This window comes from Falco biarmicus, chromosome 2 (genome assembly GCF_023638135.1).
Source record: "Falco biarmicus isolate bFalBia1 chromosome 2, bFalBia1.pri, whole genome shotgun sequence".
In the NCBI taxonomy this organism is placed as follows: Eukaryota; Metazoa; Chordata; class Aves; order Falconiformes; family Falconidae; genus Falco; species Falco biarmicus.
This window is the reverse complement of record NC_079289.1, coordinates 11,431,977-11,450,422: the sequence shown is the minus strand read 5'-3', so window position 1 is coordinate 11,450,422 and position 18,446 is coordinate 11,431,977. Positions and strand designations below refer to the sequence as shown.

Below are 18,446 nucleotides of genomic sequence, written 5' to 3'. Positions count from 1 at the left end.
TGCTGTATGGTTTTAGCACAGCAAAGACAAGATGAGCAGCAACAAACATCGGGCTTAAGGAAAGGGAGAATGTAGGTTACAAAATGGGTGCTTTGGTGAACAACATTAATGTCAATCAAAGGGGGTTGATTTTAAAACTAATAGAAATATTTCTGGCTATAAAGGACCATTGGTGTAAATATGCTGTTACTATGCTTGTTAAAAAAAAGAAATATTTTCCCAAAATACCATGCCCTACTTCTTTCTTTGGAAATGTGTTAAGTGGGTTTGGTGCTAACACTCACCACCCTGCTCCGTTCAAGGTGGGCAGGCCCTTAGTGAAAAGATGCTGAAGGTGTGATGAGCTGTTTCAAGGTAGAAAACCTTCAGCTGTTGTGTTATAATAAGGGCCAGATCCCAGACGTGACTTCCAGCTCTGCACAGGGAAAAACACTCACTCACCAAAGGGTGCTCTACTCTGAGCACTAGGTATTTCTCAGTATTTTGATATTTATTCATTTTCCTGTCACAGTTTCCAACCCTATGAAGGTATCCCAACAGAGACCTATTACTATAAGTGACATTGCTTCCTTCATTATGGGCCAGACCACAGACCTCTGACATTTTTTTGTCAACTCCTTTACTACAACTGGTTGGCTTACTGCTGTAGATGAAGAGTGCACATTCAAGTCTTTCGTTGCTTTATATCAACACCACCATCCTGTATTCTTTCTTTCTTTGACCTTGTCTATATAGTTTGTGTTCTGGCAGAAGTATTTTGACAGCTTTCTTTTAACTGAAATTGCTGCCATACTTACCACTCTTTAATGTGGTGAGAGGGTACCACAACACAAGAGTACAAAGTACTCTTCCCTAACTTGGATGGTATCAAGATCTTTCCAGGAGGGCAAGCAATTGTGTCCACACAGTAGGTGGATAACCATTCGTAGCTTTATCTGCCCAGCTCAACGTGATACAACTTTGCAAGCAGTCAAGCCCTTGGTCTTCATTTCTGTCTATTAAAGGGAATGACTTATGCCAGCAGTATATGAGTTGACTGAATAGTCTGAGAATAGCTCGCTACACGCAATAGCATGACTGCTCTCTCAGACTCAATTTTTTGGCAGTAGTTGTATGAGAATACTATATTTCTTAATACGGTCAGATCTTACATATAGGTCATAAATTAAACACAGTCATATATCACTCTTTATAGAGAAGGGCCTATTTCTGAAAAAAAAAAAATCAGTGAAATCATGTGCTTGAATGTCAATGAAAGAGCACTTACTGTTAAGATGTCATAACTCCCCGCTGTGAACTGCTTTCTGGAAGAAACCATCCCTGTTTTGGGATCAATAAAAAATTTCCCATCATCGTTTCCATCCACAATGCTGTACGAGATTTCTGCATTAGGGCCTTCATCTTTGTCAAAAGCAAAAGCTCTGTAGATTGGCTCCCCTCTTTTCTTACGGTCCCTCTCTGGCAACTTGATCTGATAGACTTTCTCTGGAAACTGAGGTTTGTTATCATTCTCATCCAGAACCTGGACCACCACCCAAACTGAGGACTGCTTGGGAGATGTGCCCCCATCTGAGACAGTTACCTGAAAAACAACAGCATTAAGGGTTATTCTGAATAGGTACAGTGAGATGAGACTTCATACATTGGAAAAACCATAAGACATAAGGAAAGGCTCTTCCCTCTCCAAACCTGACCTGCAGTTTAGCACACAGAATTCCTGTGTACACAAGACATGCTCGCTATAAACGTGCTCAGTGTCAAACTCAAAAATGCCCACAATGGCAAATACAAGAATCCAGAAGATTTTTTTACTTTTGAGATGAACCTAGAACAGGGAACCTGTGGACTAGGAATCTATTTCTCAAAACATAAAATCCTTTTATCTCAAGTTCTGAAAGTTTATCTCAAAAGAGAGAACCAGAATTAACCCATTATGCAGGATCCCTGCTTTTTTTTGCAAACATATTTTAAAGTTTTTCAGTCACACAATGAATTTGAAAGATGCATTTCTTCTTAAACCCTAAAAGAATCTCTGTCACTTTTTTCTCATTAATTATGTGGAATTTCGTAAACAACAAAAGGATTTCTGTCAGTTCTTTTCATTCATTACCTGAGATGTGACAGCTCATTAATTCCAAAACTGCTTTATATGATTGTAAGGAGCACAGTGAGGCAGGTAGCAAAAAAATTCTGCTGCATTGAGTGCACCGTACTGCCAGAAACACATAAGAAATAAAATCTTTGAGGCAAAAGTTAATTAGTAATTTAGCTGCAACTAAAGAATAATTACTAATAATTTTCAGTCTGAAACAATGTAAAAATTAAATGATCCAAGATCAACAAGCAGAGTTTTAATAATATGCCTTCAAAATGCAATCAATATGTTTCAAACTTCTCCTTCAATATTTCGATAGCATTTTTTAAAGAGAAAGAAATAAGGAAGAAAGTTATTTCTGTTTGCATGAAAGAACTTCAGATTTCCCTTTCAGGTACATTATGCTAACATGCCAATTCCCACAGTAGCAATTTTTGATGATAGTGCACCCTTCCCTGCTCATACCAGTCACTGTACATCGGCTGCTAATGCTTTATTTTTCCTTAAATGTTTCTGTGTTCCCTTGCAAATCAGAGTCCTGATGTCCAATCCTTAATCCTTAGGCAAAGCAAAATTTTCTGGGAACAAAGTCCCTTGGCATTGTCTCCTCCTTGTGACAAGAAATCTAAACGTAGGGTAACCCTGATTTAGTGCTGAGATCAGCAGAAAAAACTCAAAATATTCTATGAGAAAGGTCAAAGACCTTTTCCATTTCCTGTATTTCACCATACTTTTAAAAACCGATGCAGCGAAAGGGAGCAGACTGACAACCTTAGGGGCTGAACCACCGCATTTACAGAAAAAGAAATGGTATGGCAATATATTGTGGCATTGTTGAATCCTCCAAATCAGCCCATAACTCATGTGGAGAGTGGAGCCTGTCCTCCCAGCAGCATGCATCAACCTCAGACCTCTTCCTAAGACTGTCACCAGCACTGGCCATTAGCATTGCTGGGTTCACTGCCTCATGATGGGGATGACTGCTGAGAGCCGGACAGGGACCAGCCCCATCCTGCAAAGCCAGGGACGTGCTATCTGTCACTCACTGGCGAGGGCGTCAGAGGAAAGGACCTGCAGCTCATTACCAGTGTTCTCAGCCATCCAGTTCCTACTCACTACACTTTCCAAAATAGCATTTATAATGCCGAAAGGCTGCACACATGGCTGTGAATCTGCCTTTTCACCTGGTGAGAGCGACATGGCTGGGGACCTCAGCCTCTCCACTACCCCAGGAGAACTTCAGAGCTTCTGCAGCAAACAAAAACCAGTTCTGCCAATTCTCTTACTACAGGCTTTCAGCAATAAATAACTTCTGCCCCACTTAGAGGCTGGTCCCCTCTACGTTTGTTCTAGCCTGCTGCAACTGGCCAAGCTCTTGGCAGGAGCACAGGTTAACAAAGAAAAGCCTTTTCCAGGATTTCAGTTGCCTCCACAGACAAAATAACCAGTGATGCCAGGCAATACAGGGTGTAGAGCACAGAAATAATTGGAGACACACTCCAATGCTGGTCAAAAATACTAACAAAATGCTTTTTTGGAGGGTAATGTTCTTAATGCATAGAAAATACTAGTAAGATTCAGGAAACTCCTGTTTTCTGAACAGAATACCACTCAACTTCTTTTAAAAAATGACATTTTCTTCAACCTGCTAGCAGTCACCTACAAAAAATGGTGGGGGTGGTGGATAAAAAGTTTACAACTAACAATAATACAATCCCTGAAAACCACAATGGTATAAAGAGTCAAGTGACTATGATGAAAAACGTACTTAAGTCAAGAGACTGCTCAAGAAGCAAAGCCGTCCTCCTGCCTTACCAATACACAGTCTCACAGTTTGTTAGGTTACTGCTGAAATACTTACTAACATGGTGTTGTGGCAGTAAATATGTGCATGCATTTGTTTGTTTTTGTAAGTCCAAACTTGTGGGAAATCCATTCAATAACAGAAAAAGTTGCACTGAAAATATTTGCTGACAGCTATTTGAAAATAGTAACGGCTATAACATGAAATGTCAGCTAATTAACAGAAATTAACATAGAAGGCCTGAAGTTAGTAAATTCTACTCTGTCTAAAACTTTACATCCCTGGAGAGGAAAATGTTACATAACAGCTAAGGCTTTTTCTCTGGGTAACACTCAAAACTTTTCAAAATGACAGGCTCCAGCTCTGCTCAAAAAGCTCTGAGTGCCAGACAGGGAGCTTAAGTGTGAGTTAAAGCTCTCTCTTTGTAGGCATGTAAATTAATTAATTAAGCCACCCACACAACCAGCCACGTGATTATTTCCCCACCTGTAAATTCATGCCCCAACTGAACCCTCTTTTCTGCTCCATCAGCCTGACCCTAGCCTGGATTTTCAGGTTCCAGCTATAAACAGGGTAAAAGAGCTGCAAAAATTTCCTCCGCTCCTACAGCAGAAACCTCCATGACAACACATTAAGACAAAATAACTGCTGCCAGTTCCAAATTGTTCCCAGATAGAAATGAGGAGGACTAGGGAGGTCATTCAGCACACTGCTCTGCAAATACTGTTTCCATCAGGACACTGTATCACATCAGCAGTTAGGGGCCCCTCTAACTAAGGCAATTTTGCTTCAACCATTACCGCAGTTCTCAGCAAAATCCTTAAACAGCTGGAAATTACTGAAAAGTAACCAGGGAGGGGAAGGAGGTTGGACGCTTTTAGGACAGAGATACAAAAGCTAATTCACAGCTGCTATCTCTGGAAATGTGAAAGGCAGATGTGCAAGGCGCAGGAGAGCTTGCCAGGAGAGAAGATATAATTCAGGACCAGTGAGATTCTTTTGTTTGGAAACCTGCAGATGACACGATGGGGAAAAAAAAACTAGACAAGAAAGGTGATATAGATGAATGACAGAATGTCTCAATATATGCTTGTCACGGCATGCCATCAAAAACTTAACGAGGTGAATCGCAGTAATCAGGATGGGGAAATGGTGAGGACCAGAACTCAAGCTTTCCCAGAGGAGATGAGGAATGGCTGCTTGTTCAGCATGTGCCTTCCTAAGTGCTGAACACCTTCTCGAGCCTATGTGGCAGGTCTGGTATCCAGACAATGGGTGCTGACATGCTGCTTCTTGCCCATGTGCAACCTGAGATGGACCAGCCAGCTACTATCCCCTCTGTCCTTCTGCTTAGATATCGCTGCTCATGCTGGGTCAACACAGCCTAACAGAGGATACAGCCTCCCAAAGCTGGGACATGGCCAAAAAAGCAGCGGAATTTTGACTCTCTGACCAACCATACAAAGGGTTGGTCCATTCACCAAGGGTGGAGTATAGTAAAAGGAAAGTGACAACATATTTAATGGGGTCTGATGTCATCAGACAGCAAGAATAATATGAACTTTATATATACTACTTTCATGGTGAAATCTTAAGAATCACTGCTGTGTCCCCACAAACTACAGTTCCACTACAGTTTTCTTCATTAAAGGAGCACTTTCTGTCAGGAGTCTGCATTTACCCATTGGCTTTACATTGACTTTTTATGACTTCACTGAACCATGTCAGCCAATACACATATAGCCATTGGTTACCTGGAAATTTCTTTGCTAGAGTAACAACATTCACACATCCCTTACAGTGCTTCCTTCAGCTAGATGGATCAGGACAAGACCTCCTGAAATTCCCTCTTCTTACATCAGAGATGTATTTTTGAGGAAAAACACACAAAAATATCTCCTGCAGAGTATGACAAATCCAGTATAATGACAGAACTTCCAAAATCCAAGTAAGGCAATTTCTATTTCTTCTGCAGGATCCGCTTCAGTAGGTTTGGTCAATGGACTTTAAGACTACCTGTCCAACAGGACTGAGAGATACTCTTTCATATTCATGTTTATGTTCAAGTCTGCAGATTTTTAACTACAAAGAGATTTCCATAGCAGTGGACCTTCTCCATGAAAACCAAGGTCAGCACTGTTAACATACAACAGCTGGAATGTTAGATATGAAAATCTCGTCTTCTTATGACGATGGGGAAGCCACGGAGGAACGTCTACCATGGAAGTATTAGCTAAAACACAACATCAGCCTAGCAGCCTCTAACGCTGGTGACAAAAATAATTTTGCCTTGAGACAGTCACTCTTCCTATGAACTGGACTGTGACACTTAACTGAAGAAGGTTTAGTTCTTGAATTTTTTCAGAATATGAATGTAACTGTGAGGACCACCCTCCTGAATTAAAAGTACAATATTGAGTCTCATTAACAAAAGCTCATGACTTCCAAGATAATAATTATCTCAGCTGGAGAGAGTAGCTGGCAGGGATCTTACTTCAACAAGTATAACAAGACGATCAGCAGGTGTTCAATGTGAGCTATCGAGCCTTGAGAAGAATGAGAATCTTCTTCCATATAATTCCTTGGGAGGAGGAAATACTCAGCCTACCCAATTTTTAAGTTAAGAGGAACTGCCACATTACTGTCATCAGCATTGCAAAATGCTGAAGATGTCGTATTTGCTTGTTTATTTTCATTCATGTGATAACTACTCAATGCAAAAAGAGGGAGGGAGCTGAGATGCCTGCATCTCATATGAGGAGTATGCATAATGAGGTTTTCGGGTAACAGACTTCCCTTCCTTCCCTTCCCCCAACCAGAAGTGCCAATGTTGCTTCTGAAAACTTCAGAAAAGAGAAATCGGTTGAGTTACTGGAGACAGAAAAATGATCAAAGGGAGCCTGAGAGCTGAGGCATACCCCTGCTGTTAGTGACTAATGGGTTTGTTTCTTCTGCCAATGCACAAACGAGCTGCAATACCTATTGTAAGAGTCTCTGGAATTCAGCCCAAGTAAGAGAAATAAAAGATTATAAAGGAGAGCTCATTGAGGGATGAATGGAACTTTAAAGTCAAATACACTGAATTACTATCACTGTCTACTTCAGAGAGAGGCTAAATTTGTGGCTAAATTCTTACAAGGAAATATTTCTTCTAAAATGCATGATATTACTGATGTACATGTTGAATTATTGCTACAAAGTGAAGGCAGCGTAGCTCAAAGATATACCAAATAGGAAAGAAAAAAAGGTACAAAAGTTGGTTTTTTCTTTTAGTTCAACACAAATACTCAGTTAGCTGTAGCAGACTAGACGCCTTTTCTTTCTAATCCTTTATTTGGCATCTATGGAAAAGGAGCGGGCAGCTGCTTATTTCACTTATCCTAACAGAATGTAGTGCTGTCCCAAAAGACAAATTACTTAAACACTTCTTGCAGGAAAGAGTGCCAATCATATCAATATGATCCATATTTCCTTATTTCCTTCACAATGTGCTAATCTGGGAACTCCTGTTTTCAATCATAAAAAAATTAATACATTCACTCTGGCCAGCTATGAGAAATAAATAATTTAGAGTACATTTTAAATACAGATTATTACTGACACAAACACTCTAGGTGGCTGATTAGGAAAGTCAATGGCTTCCAGCCACATTCAAGCTATAAAACGATGCATAATGGTCTGTTATACCATTTGAGAATTAATGATGACATCAGGTAATTTCAACGCTGTATTGCCAAAAGACAGGAAGGAAGGAAGGCAAGCCTTTTCATTTGGAGTTAAATGCTCCCTGCAGTATCTGCAAACCTAAATATTAGAAGACCGTACTGAAGAAAGAGGCTTCAAATTGTAGCTTTTGTCAGACTCACAGTACTAAGACCAGTAGATGGTAACTAAATGACCTGGCAGAATGAAATATCAAAATGGGTGACTTAAAGGTCCAGAAACACTACTACGACTACTACTACTACTACTACTACTACATTTATTCTGTTACACGTTATTCTACAAGCTTTTTTTGAAAATTGAAACAGTAAATGAGTCATAAACTCTGAAAAGAAACTTAAGACTTGCATTTTAGCTTTAGTAACAATACAAGGAAGGATCTGCATAGCTCTTGACAGTGACTCCAAAGGATAAATAGTAATTTTCCACAGGCATTGCTTTTAAAGTTCATTACATCTCGGAGATCCTGGCAACCTTTGTTCATCAGACTGTATTTGTAGTGTTCTTCAATCAATAATGCGAAGGAAGGTGCAGAACCAATCGCTACTCCATTAAATTCCCAGGACAACATATGCTATTTTAACATAGCAGCTCCTTCAAACAATCTCAGAACGTATCTTGTGCTTTTCACTAAGTAAGAAGAAAATCATAGTACTCAGGGCCAAGCTCATATAATTTTCTTTTTGACAAACAGTAGATAAAACTTCGCCCAAGTGACTCTAAGCCAGTCACTTTCTAGAAGACCAGATGTGCCTCTTACTTCCACTGGTGGAGTTAAATACGGAAAATCTTCACCTCTACTGTGTAACAGTACACACTAACAGAAGTGTGTAATCACTTATGATTCAGCAGAAATCATCTGGTAAGAAAAAGCATTGCTCAGCTAAGACTTTTCCTGAGCTTCTAGGTGATAACACCACCATCAGAAGTGGTGCATGAAACTGCATGTACCATATCCCATGCTGAGCAGCTCATAACTAGAAGGCTGGAAAATTTGAGATGATCATAGTAGAAACAACCTCAGTCTCCAAATATCAACTGTAATGGTCTTTTGAGTACATCAAGAATTTCTTTCCTTTGTTCATGAGGCTAGAATAATGAATCTTGCTACTCCAGCATATAATGAAGAAAAATTTGGAAAGCAGAAGGATACACTCCAAACAGTCCTCTGATAATATCTGGACCCAAGAACATTTACCCACCTTCAGACCGACACCTTACAAAGAAGATAAAGACTGATATGCAATTGCTTAAAAATAATTTTTATAGGCACATGGAACCTCTTTAGGAACAACCTATTACCAAACAGAAGTATAACTACCCTCATAGCCTCTAAATGAGAAAGAAGATAAAAGTTGTGTATTGATCTTCACAGTAAACTTTGAAGATGGTTTTTAGCTCCTGCTGATAGTGAAGATTATAATCAGAGAGCATTGTGAACAGAAAATAAGCAGCAATCAAATCTGAGAATATTTCACATCAAGCAGCTTTAAATAACATAAAGCTTGCAAATTAAGATATTTATGAAGTTTAATGTTAGTAGTAATCTCTATGTCAATTTTAATTCCATTCATACCTGAATATCTACTTCAGCCATTTATGGATTTTGCTTTTTTTGTGATAAGAAACACATGTGATGTAATATTGATAAGCTCCCCTCTATCAGATCTACCTCCACAGATAATGCCCTTCTCCAAAAATTTTATCTCAACACTCAGGAAATACAGTAGCTCTCAGTTTTTGTGCCTCAGAAAAGGTGTGCCTCAAGTTCTAAGCTCACTGTACTGACCTTTTCTCAAACATTTAAATACTCTTAATTTTCTATCCACAAGTCACTTGATTCTCATTTTTACTATAAACAGGAACCAAATACCCTCTCCGAAGTTCACTCAAAATTATGAAGATTGTTACACATTCCCAATCTTTCCTTTTTTGTATTAGACCAGTCAATATGTGTAATCATGTGAGAAAAACATCCTGGCTGTTAATAAAGCCACAAGATTTTATCCATGCTTCCAAGATCTTTTCCTAACAATAATTCGGTTTACGTTTTAATGATCAGCAAAAATGCTGTGCTCAAAAATACATGCTGATACATTGCCAAAATTTAATCAAGCTATAGTACTAGTCACCGTGAAGTTAATCAGGCAGCAAAACAATATATACTTTACATCCTTACTTGGGTGTGCAGCTGTATCAGTTTGTAGTACAGGTCCCCAGGTATTCAAACTGATGGGAGATGAAGGCATAGCAATTCTTTTAGCAGAAACTCTCAAATTTGGTGCAGGTGATTTCCCGTGTGTGACAAGAGCCTTCCATCTATTTTGCAGTAAGTCAGCAGCACTGCCTCATGCTAATGTGGCACAGGCTGTTGAACCTCCTCGAAGAAAAGATATAGTACGAAGGAGCTTGCACTGCATGCCCTCTAGAAATATTGTGGCATGCTGTTTCTGTTATAATAGAGTAATAACTTCAACTAAAACTTTCAGTCTTCAGAGGAAATCCCATCTTCTCTCCTAAACAATAATATTAAGACTTACTTCTAAACAATTTTTGTCACGCTGACAGCCAGTGTCTGCTGACATTGGATGAAACACCCTTAGGTGAGCCTCTGTGATGGCCAGTCTTGAAACAATATTGTTATTACTTAGGAGGGAATAGATTTATTCGGCAACCAATGAGATGAAAGAGATACACTGTAATTCCTTATTTACTTTATAGGCAAACTGCATCCAAATTCTATCCTGCTATATGAAGCAGAACGAATATTTTCAAAAAGAAAGATAAAACTTTTTTTTTTTTCTCAAACTGCTCTAGCAAGCAGCACTTGGTTGTGCTAATAGAGGATGACACCACCCTGTCTCTGGAAGAAAGGCAGGCTAAGATGCATCCAGCCCCATCTCGAGCTCCTCCTCCAGCCATTTGTTCTTTCCTTGTCACCAGTTTGCAGCCACCTTCACCCATCAATAAACTGTTTGTGCATCTGTGCTATGAACAGGGCTACTGAAATAATCAGTGTTTAAAATGAACTGCCAAAAGAAAACAAAATCCTCCAAAAGGCAGATGGTTAATGAGTGATGGTGGTGAGAGAGCAAAACAAAGAGAGGCATGCCAGGTCCCCAAGTCAGGATGGGGGAGATTTTTTAAGACGTTTTGGCCACTGAAGGAAAATGCAATTGCATAACTACAATTTTGGTGATAAATTCTGCAATTTCACTACAGATGGTAACTTATTTCCTGCACCTCCTCTTAAGAAAAATCCTTACATAGAATTCATCACTTACCAGCAAGCCTGTCATCAATACCAAAAATAAGCAAAGCCAGAACCATTGATCTCAAGGTAAAAGACTTTGTGTCCCATCAGTAAATGCTGAAAATACCCAATTTCCATCTTACACTATTTTTCCACAATATGCAAGAAATAATGAATGCTCTCCATCCACACATGCATGTAAAACATTTCAAAGACAGTTTTATAGCTGATGGCCTGACGAGTAGCCTCTGACATTTAAATGCAATTTAGTTTTCTCAGGGTAAAAAATGAAGCTTCTAAAGTTTTATGTTCAAAATAAAGCTTACCAGTTCAAAACCCAATTAATAAAAAATTCATTTCTTAGCCAGGTAGAAAGTATATAAAATCAGACTTTTAAGGGGTACAGGCTGTTCCAAATTTTTGATCCTGTAGAGATATTCTAAATTTGCAAAAAGCAAAAATGTCTATTTTAGGTCTCAGAAATGTATCTGGCTTTATTGAATAGTCATTCAGGAAGATTGCCTTGACCATTTTCATTAATCTAAAAGGAAAAAATGAAGACATGATATTTTCTGTGATATTCAAGTTATTTGATAGAAGTTTCTTTGGTTAGCAATGAGATGCAAAGTAAAATTTTAATCAACTTAGAGGACAATATGACAGCAATTACGCATTTTGGAATAAAGTAATTTTTGGAGTCAGATGAGGACTACATCCTAAAATACCATAAAAACTAGTATAAAAATGCTCAGAAAATCAGTATGAAAAATAAGGAAAATAAGGTAAAAGAGATAAGAATAAATAAGGAGGCTTGTTGTTGGGGCTCTTTCCAAGGCAGTTTTTTTTAATGACAATATCATCCTGGTTTTGTCAGACCAGGTTAAAGTAAACCACATCAATAATTGCTTTGATTTTAGCAATAAAAAAGTTCTACTTCTTCATGCCTACTTCACAACTTTCTGTGACAAATTAATTTTAGACAGATAATAAGCATTAATTGGGCCATATTTAATCACGGTTTCATCTAACAGGCAACACAGACAAACCTTATTATCTCAGTCTCCGCTTGTCTTCAATTTTAAGTGTCCCATAAATATCTACTATACAGTTTACATTGACATGTGGTCAATTTTACAAGCTGGCTGAGAATCAGCATGGAATTACACACAAGGGGAAAATGTAGATTCTGATTTTGAAGCAGAACTCACATTCTTGGACTACCTTTTTGCTTTTTCCAAATTCAGCTTCCAGCTTTGAAAACTCAGCCTGGAAAATGGGCTCAGGTATTATGTCTGGTATGAAAGATGTGAAACTGAAAATCAGATAAGTGTTCTGGTGATAAAGGATGAGAGCCATCAGTCCCTTCCCTGATGGGTGCATTAGACTCTGTGTTTCATCAGACATAGTAACAACCTTGCTTTTTTTTCACTAGACAAGACTGACACAGCTAAGTGTACACTTAGGGACCAGTCCACTGTAATCCTATTTTTTGTGTAGTCAGTGTAGTTCTCTTTCCAGCTCTACTGAACCTCTACAAACCTCCACCAACACCTGAACAGCCTCAGCACCCCCAACTGCACCATGGACGGTGGGATCCGCACGTGCTGCATGGCTAGAGACGCACAGAGAAAGTCCAAAACTGTTTCCCTGCTGAACCAAGCTCGTGCTGTCTGAGCAGCCAAAGAATTACAGGTATCTTCTTGGTGGAGAAGGACCTGGCCAGATGTGAAATCCTTTGATTTGGAAATCAATGGGAATTTTCCCATTGACTTTGGTGAGAACAGGGCTGCATCTAGAGCTTAACAACCTCCTTTCAGTAGTTTTTCTTTCTCATTCAGCTTCTGTCCAGCCCTGGACTCCAGTTGCACAAGTACCTGGAAGCTGTAAGCCTTCGACTAAAGTGTAGAGGAGATGTGTACGACTGCAGCACCAGAACCACTGTATGCATTATAACTGACTACTGATGAAAAAATGATAAAAAAGAATCTTACTTTAACACCTTGGCAAATATAGGATTTTCTGTTTACTTTAAAGAAACAGCAGCTTCATATGTAATTATTTTCTCTAACATTACTTTTTTTTCCCCTGTTGGCTGAATCCGTTACATTATAGCCAGTGATCCTGTGTACAGCAATGTATATGAATAATTTTCAGAATATGTCAAGACCTACTGCCAACATAAATAAGTAGGTGTGCCTAGAGGAACAAGGTCATTTAGGGGCAATGATACAACAGGAAAACCTGTCCTAATGTTTTAACGTTCCAAATGTGTTGGGGAAAAAAAAAATAATCCTGGCCCAAAAAGTTAAATTTCCCTGTGTAACCCTCAGAACACATTAAAAATGTTCAGGTTATTAATATTAATTAATCAATTAATACTATTATAATCAATTAATTATACAGCGCCTGCAGTCCTGGAAAGGGATCTTTACGTGTCTGAATAATAAGAAGCTGACATTCTACTCCTGCAGTGCAGGAGGAATTTTAAAATATGGCAACTTTTAAAATATTCTTAGCACTGTGATTCTTCTACAGAATTAGTCTTTAACATGCATTTGGTTTTTGCAGCCACAGGATGGCATTCACTGCTGTGCAAAGGGTCAGTGAAATGTAAGCAGAGCCTAGGAAGCGTGCTTTCCATCTGGGGAAAGGACATATTTAATCAAAAATTGCTAATATAAATTTACTGCTTTCTACTGATAACAACCATTTATTCAAGAATGTAATATCAAAATCTTACCATGCACAGCCTTCAAGGTTCATGTTCTTACCACATGGACCGCAAAGCCCTCAACAGATACTTATCTTGCCAGGCTCCAGTAAGCTGGGACCTTCTGAAAATACAGAGCAGCACGTCCAACTCGGGACACCAGCAACTGCATAAATCACTTCAGTTTCACTTCCATGCTTTATGAAGTCACAGTAGCTCTTCAATGGATTTATACAGGCTCATAATTTACTGTTTATTTTCCCATTAGGTCAGTATACAGGGGAGGTGTTGACACACAGCATATCAAAGGGAGGACAGCTGGAGTGAATGAATGGCCAAGGTAATTGGATTACAAATACCAAAGAGCACGGCTGAAAAGCCAGGTATATCAACCCACACATACTTTTCCCAGCTGTGAAATGAAAGTTAAGAGCAGGGGCAATCAGCTACAAGTAGTCACAATTTATAGAACTGTGTTTGAATTCAGTGGCAAGTAGCATCCAATTAACTTCAGTAGAGATGTCTAACGCCACTAGTAAAACGACTGGATTTAGAGTGATGAGCAAGAATGTCAGACTGAGACAACCCAGTAATGCTATTAACCTTTGTGAGATTGCCCCGCCAATAGTGTGGTCTGGGGGACAATAAAACACTGCATGAGGCAATATGCCCAATTTGGTAGGGCAGGATTGATAGGTGGGAGAAGAAGGAGAATTTTCCTGGGTTCGTTTTATGGGCCTCCAATTAGCCCTCACTAGGTGAAGGGAGCTAAAGGGGGGACACAGGAGGAGTCCCTCTAATGAGTAGCTTTGTTGGTTTGAAGCAGAAGAGATTGAAAAAGCAAAGTTTCAGAAGCTGCTTTGAGATTGTCTCAGGAGGTGTTAAAGGGGCTGGTACTTAGTTGGAAATAGCCATGAGAAAGCTCCTGATTTGTGGGAGTTGTTGAACAGCACAAGTGCATCCTGTCAGGATCCGTACAGGAGGCGTAATCCCTTGGCACAGAGAGATCAGATGTGTCAGTGCCATGTGCTAATCCTCATGGTTAAATGCTGGGGTCAGGACTGCAGATGCTCACTCATGATGTGGGGTCCTGGCTGGCACAATCTATAGATGCTGCCACTGCTTCCTTTGAGAAATCGTATACAAAATATAAATGTACTTGTTCTCCAAAAGTGCATCCAGCTTTAGAAATGAGGGTATTAACAGCAGGTCTAATCTATGGATTACTGGTCTGACAAAACATCTAAATCTTGTTTACAGGCTCAGTGCAGCAGAGGCAGTTTGTCAATCATGTGAAGTTTAAGATGCAATTCCTGTTTGGCTATATAAGTCTGGTGAATGTGTGCCCAATAACTTTTAGAAAACAGAACATGAATGGTAATTTATTCAGATACTGCTGTTTAGGCATCGAAGGGCTAGTGGAGTGTATTGCACCCCAGAGAAATCAGGGTGTGTGTCTCAAATTAGGAAGTCCTGAGGTAGATCTCAGTACATGCTACAGCGTGGAGGATCAGGAAGGAACACCAAATTAGCCCCGCAAGAACCGAATGAGGTACTGAAAACACAGCCCACAGCTCCGAGTAGGGTAATTTGCTCCGTCAAGAAGCAGGATAAATGACTGCCTCATGCTGAGCACTGTGCTGCAGCAGCAAGGATTTCTTTCAGGAGCTCAGCAGCTTGCTGGAAGTTGGGCGTCCCGTCACCAGTGTCATCCATCACCAGGTACCCTCCCTGTGCTGCAGAAAACCAAAATCTTCTGCACATGTCAGACTTCTTACTCATCAATGACCTGGATGAGGGGACAGTGTCCCCTCGGCACGTGTGCTGGTGACACCCCACTGGGAGGGGCGGCTGGTGCCCCAGGGGCTGCGCTGCCATCCAGCGAGGCCTGGGCAGGCCGGAGAGCTGGCGGAGAGGGACCGAGTGACCTTCAGCAAAGGCCAGAGCAGGGTCCTGCCCCTGGGGAGGGACAGCCCCAGGCACCAGCAGGGGCTGGGGGTGACCTGCTGGGGGGCAGCTCTGCGGGGAAGGGCCCGGGAGTGCTGGTGGGCAGCAAGGTGCCCGTGGGCCAGCGGTGTGCCCTGTGGCCAAGGGGCCAGTGGGACCCTGGGGGGCACCAGGAGGAGCGTGGTGGCCAGCAGGTCGAGGGAGGGGGTCCTCCCCCTCTGCTCTGCCCTGGTGGGGCCGCACCTGGAGTGCTGGGGCCAGTGCTGGGCTCCCCAGCTCCACAGAGACTGGGAGCTACTGGGGAGGCGCCAGCGGAGGCTACAGAGATGATGAGGGGACTGGAGCATCTCCCTGATGAGGGAAGGCTGGGAGAGCTGGGGCTGTTCAGCCTGGAGGAGAGATGGCTGAGGGGGGATCTCATCAATGCCTACAAATATCTTAAGGGTGAGTGTCAGGAGGACAGGGCCAGGCTCTTTTCAGTGGTGCCCAGCGACAGGACAAGGGGCAACAGGCACAAACTGAAACAAAGGATGTTCCATCTGAATATGAGGAAAAGCTTCTTTCCCTTGAGGATGACAGAGCCCTGGCCCAGGCTGCCCAGAGATGCTGTGGGGTCTCCTGCTCTGGAGACGTTCAGAACCTGCTCTGGGTAAACCAGCTTTAGCAGGGGTTGGACGAGATGATCTCCAGAGGTCCTGTCCAACCCTGACCATCCTGTGATTCTGCAATGCTTTTTATTAAAAAAGCCACAGGTTTCAATTGATACTTTCTAACTGAGAGTTGGACACTATGAGGATTAAATGCTTGAAGAGAAGCATTTAAAGCAAATATTATTTCACTTTTTAAAACGGTGTTCTCTGGCTGAGGTGCTACAATTAAGGCTGCACTCTGGCAGTATCTAGTGGTTTGCAACAGAAATAATGAAAAATCCTTAAATAAACGTGGTAAATGCCAATGGAAAAAGATAAACCCTGGGCTTTGGTATTTAATTTAATCCCACAAACATATGGCCAAAGTTACACAGAGAGTATCTGAGCAGGTCCATTTCAACACAAAGGGTTTGGTGAGGAGGATAAAGACTATATGCAAGTGAACCTCATGTGCCAGTTAATATTTTTATTCCTTCTGCTATACGTTAAGGCCTTCTTTTGAGACCAAGCTAATGCACTTGTCTCAATGACTTCTGCATCTCTCTCAGTCAACCGAGGCCATGCCACTCTGGCATACTTTGATGTATCACGTAATAAAGCATCATCTCTGCTTAGGTAAAATATGTAGTCTAAACTTGCGAGTTTCTAGAAATTTTCAAGTATTTTTTAAACTGTGGTCATCTGTTGTTTTGGGTTTTTTTAGAAGTGTGGCAATATAAAACCATGCCATTAAATTCTCCATGTTTTTTTCAATTAAGTCTTCATAATAGCTCTTTGGCCTTGAGGGTTAACATTTTTATTTATACAACACCTTTAAAATTATCTGGAAGGATAGTGGAAAGAAACAAGATTCATGGGGAAAAACAAATACATTTGAGGCTATGACTGAAAGTATTACGCTATTTGTTGGTATCTGGATTAAGGATAACATGCTGGTCCTCAGGAAAGGCAAAGCCATAAACTGGCAGACTGCTATTAGTAATATTTGTATTTTCACTTTCCCAGGAAATGTGAGAAAAAATAATTCATTATTTTGATTCTGACATTTTTACTCTCAATTATTCATGTAAATACTTGCTTTTGAGTATTTAGAATATTCCTTGCCAAAGAATGTATTTTTTTTTGCCAAAACATAAAATGTACTCTAGGACTGCTATGATAACATTTTCAGCATCTCTGTATCAGGAGAAATTAGCAAACAGCAATATTACATTTCAGAATGAGGAGATTAATCTGTTTCCTGACAACCAAAATTTGTTAGGCTGGAAAAAGAAAATTACTGCCTTTGAGGGCAGATTTCATAGCACTCGATGCTTTAGGGCCTTTGTACTTCTCTGTTTAAATCATATCTTCATAAAAAGCAAAAGAATTGTTCGGTCTCTGATTATTATCAAGCTGAAGTCAGATAAGAAAAGCATTAGGATTCTTATGTTCCATGATAATATATATAGGGAGTAAAAAGGTGTCAAATATGCTTATTAAACTGATTCTCAACCCGATTAGAGGTTTTCTTATCTCTAGGTGTCTAGTAAATACTTTGATTTGTGTCATGTTACAAATTATGCTGAATACTCCAATCTTATTTTAGTACATTTTACACAATGATGCACTTCTGCTATAAAAAAAATATTTTTAAAATAAAAGAAAAAAAAAAAAATTCAGACTATCAGGTTTTTGCATGACATTTTCCTACCTTTCAGGTATGTCTTTTTTGCTCAACCTGAATGTTGAAGGATTATGTGGCAGAGAGACAGGGTGTCAATCTGGGAATACGAAGGAATAAATAAAGAGGGAAAATACATAATATTGAAAGCCGTTACAGGCTATGGTGAGAAGACTAAGGGATGTGATGAGACTCAAAGAAAACGCTGTGTATTTAAGGTGTACTAGGAAGAGGTTCTTACCAAGTGCATGGACTGTTTGGGTCAGTTTGGGGTAACAAAGAGTTTTCAGTACTCCACCAATACTGGAAATGATGAGACCCTGGATAATATAAGCATTAACAAGGTGGAGACAAAAAAAAAAAAAATAAAAATCAGAGGACGAAGCACTGACAAAACCCATATGATGTTACTCTAGAGTGACAGCGTGACTGAAGGGAGTAGACCTCAAGAATAAGGATGAACTTCACCATGATGGAGAGAAGAGAGCTGCAGGGAAGATAGTAAAATATTACAGAAATTGCAAAAGGAAAGAATTGTTCCAGTTTTTCCCTTGCAGAGGCTACCTGCAAACCGGTAAGTCTCACAGGTAAAGATGATCTG

The 18,446-nt window shown here is 40.2% G+C and overlaps 1 protein-coding gene across 7 annotated transcripts in view; it reads right to left on the bottom strand.

Annotated features, from left to right (window-relative positions):
• Positions 1–18,446, bottom strand: part of FAT3 (FAT atypical cadherin 3) — a 419,023-nt gene that overhangs the window by 109,708 nt on the left and 290,869 nt on the right. For all 7 annotated transcript variants that reach the window (XM_056328389.1, XM_056328383.1, XM_056328385.1 and 4 more), the window contains exon 5: positions 1,268–1,582. In XM_056328389.1, coding sequence (XP_056184364.1) covers positions 1,268–1,582 — 315 coding nt within the window. The remainder of the gene's footprint in view (positions 1–1,267; positions 1,583–18,446) is intronic.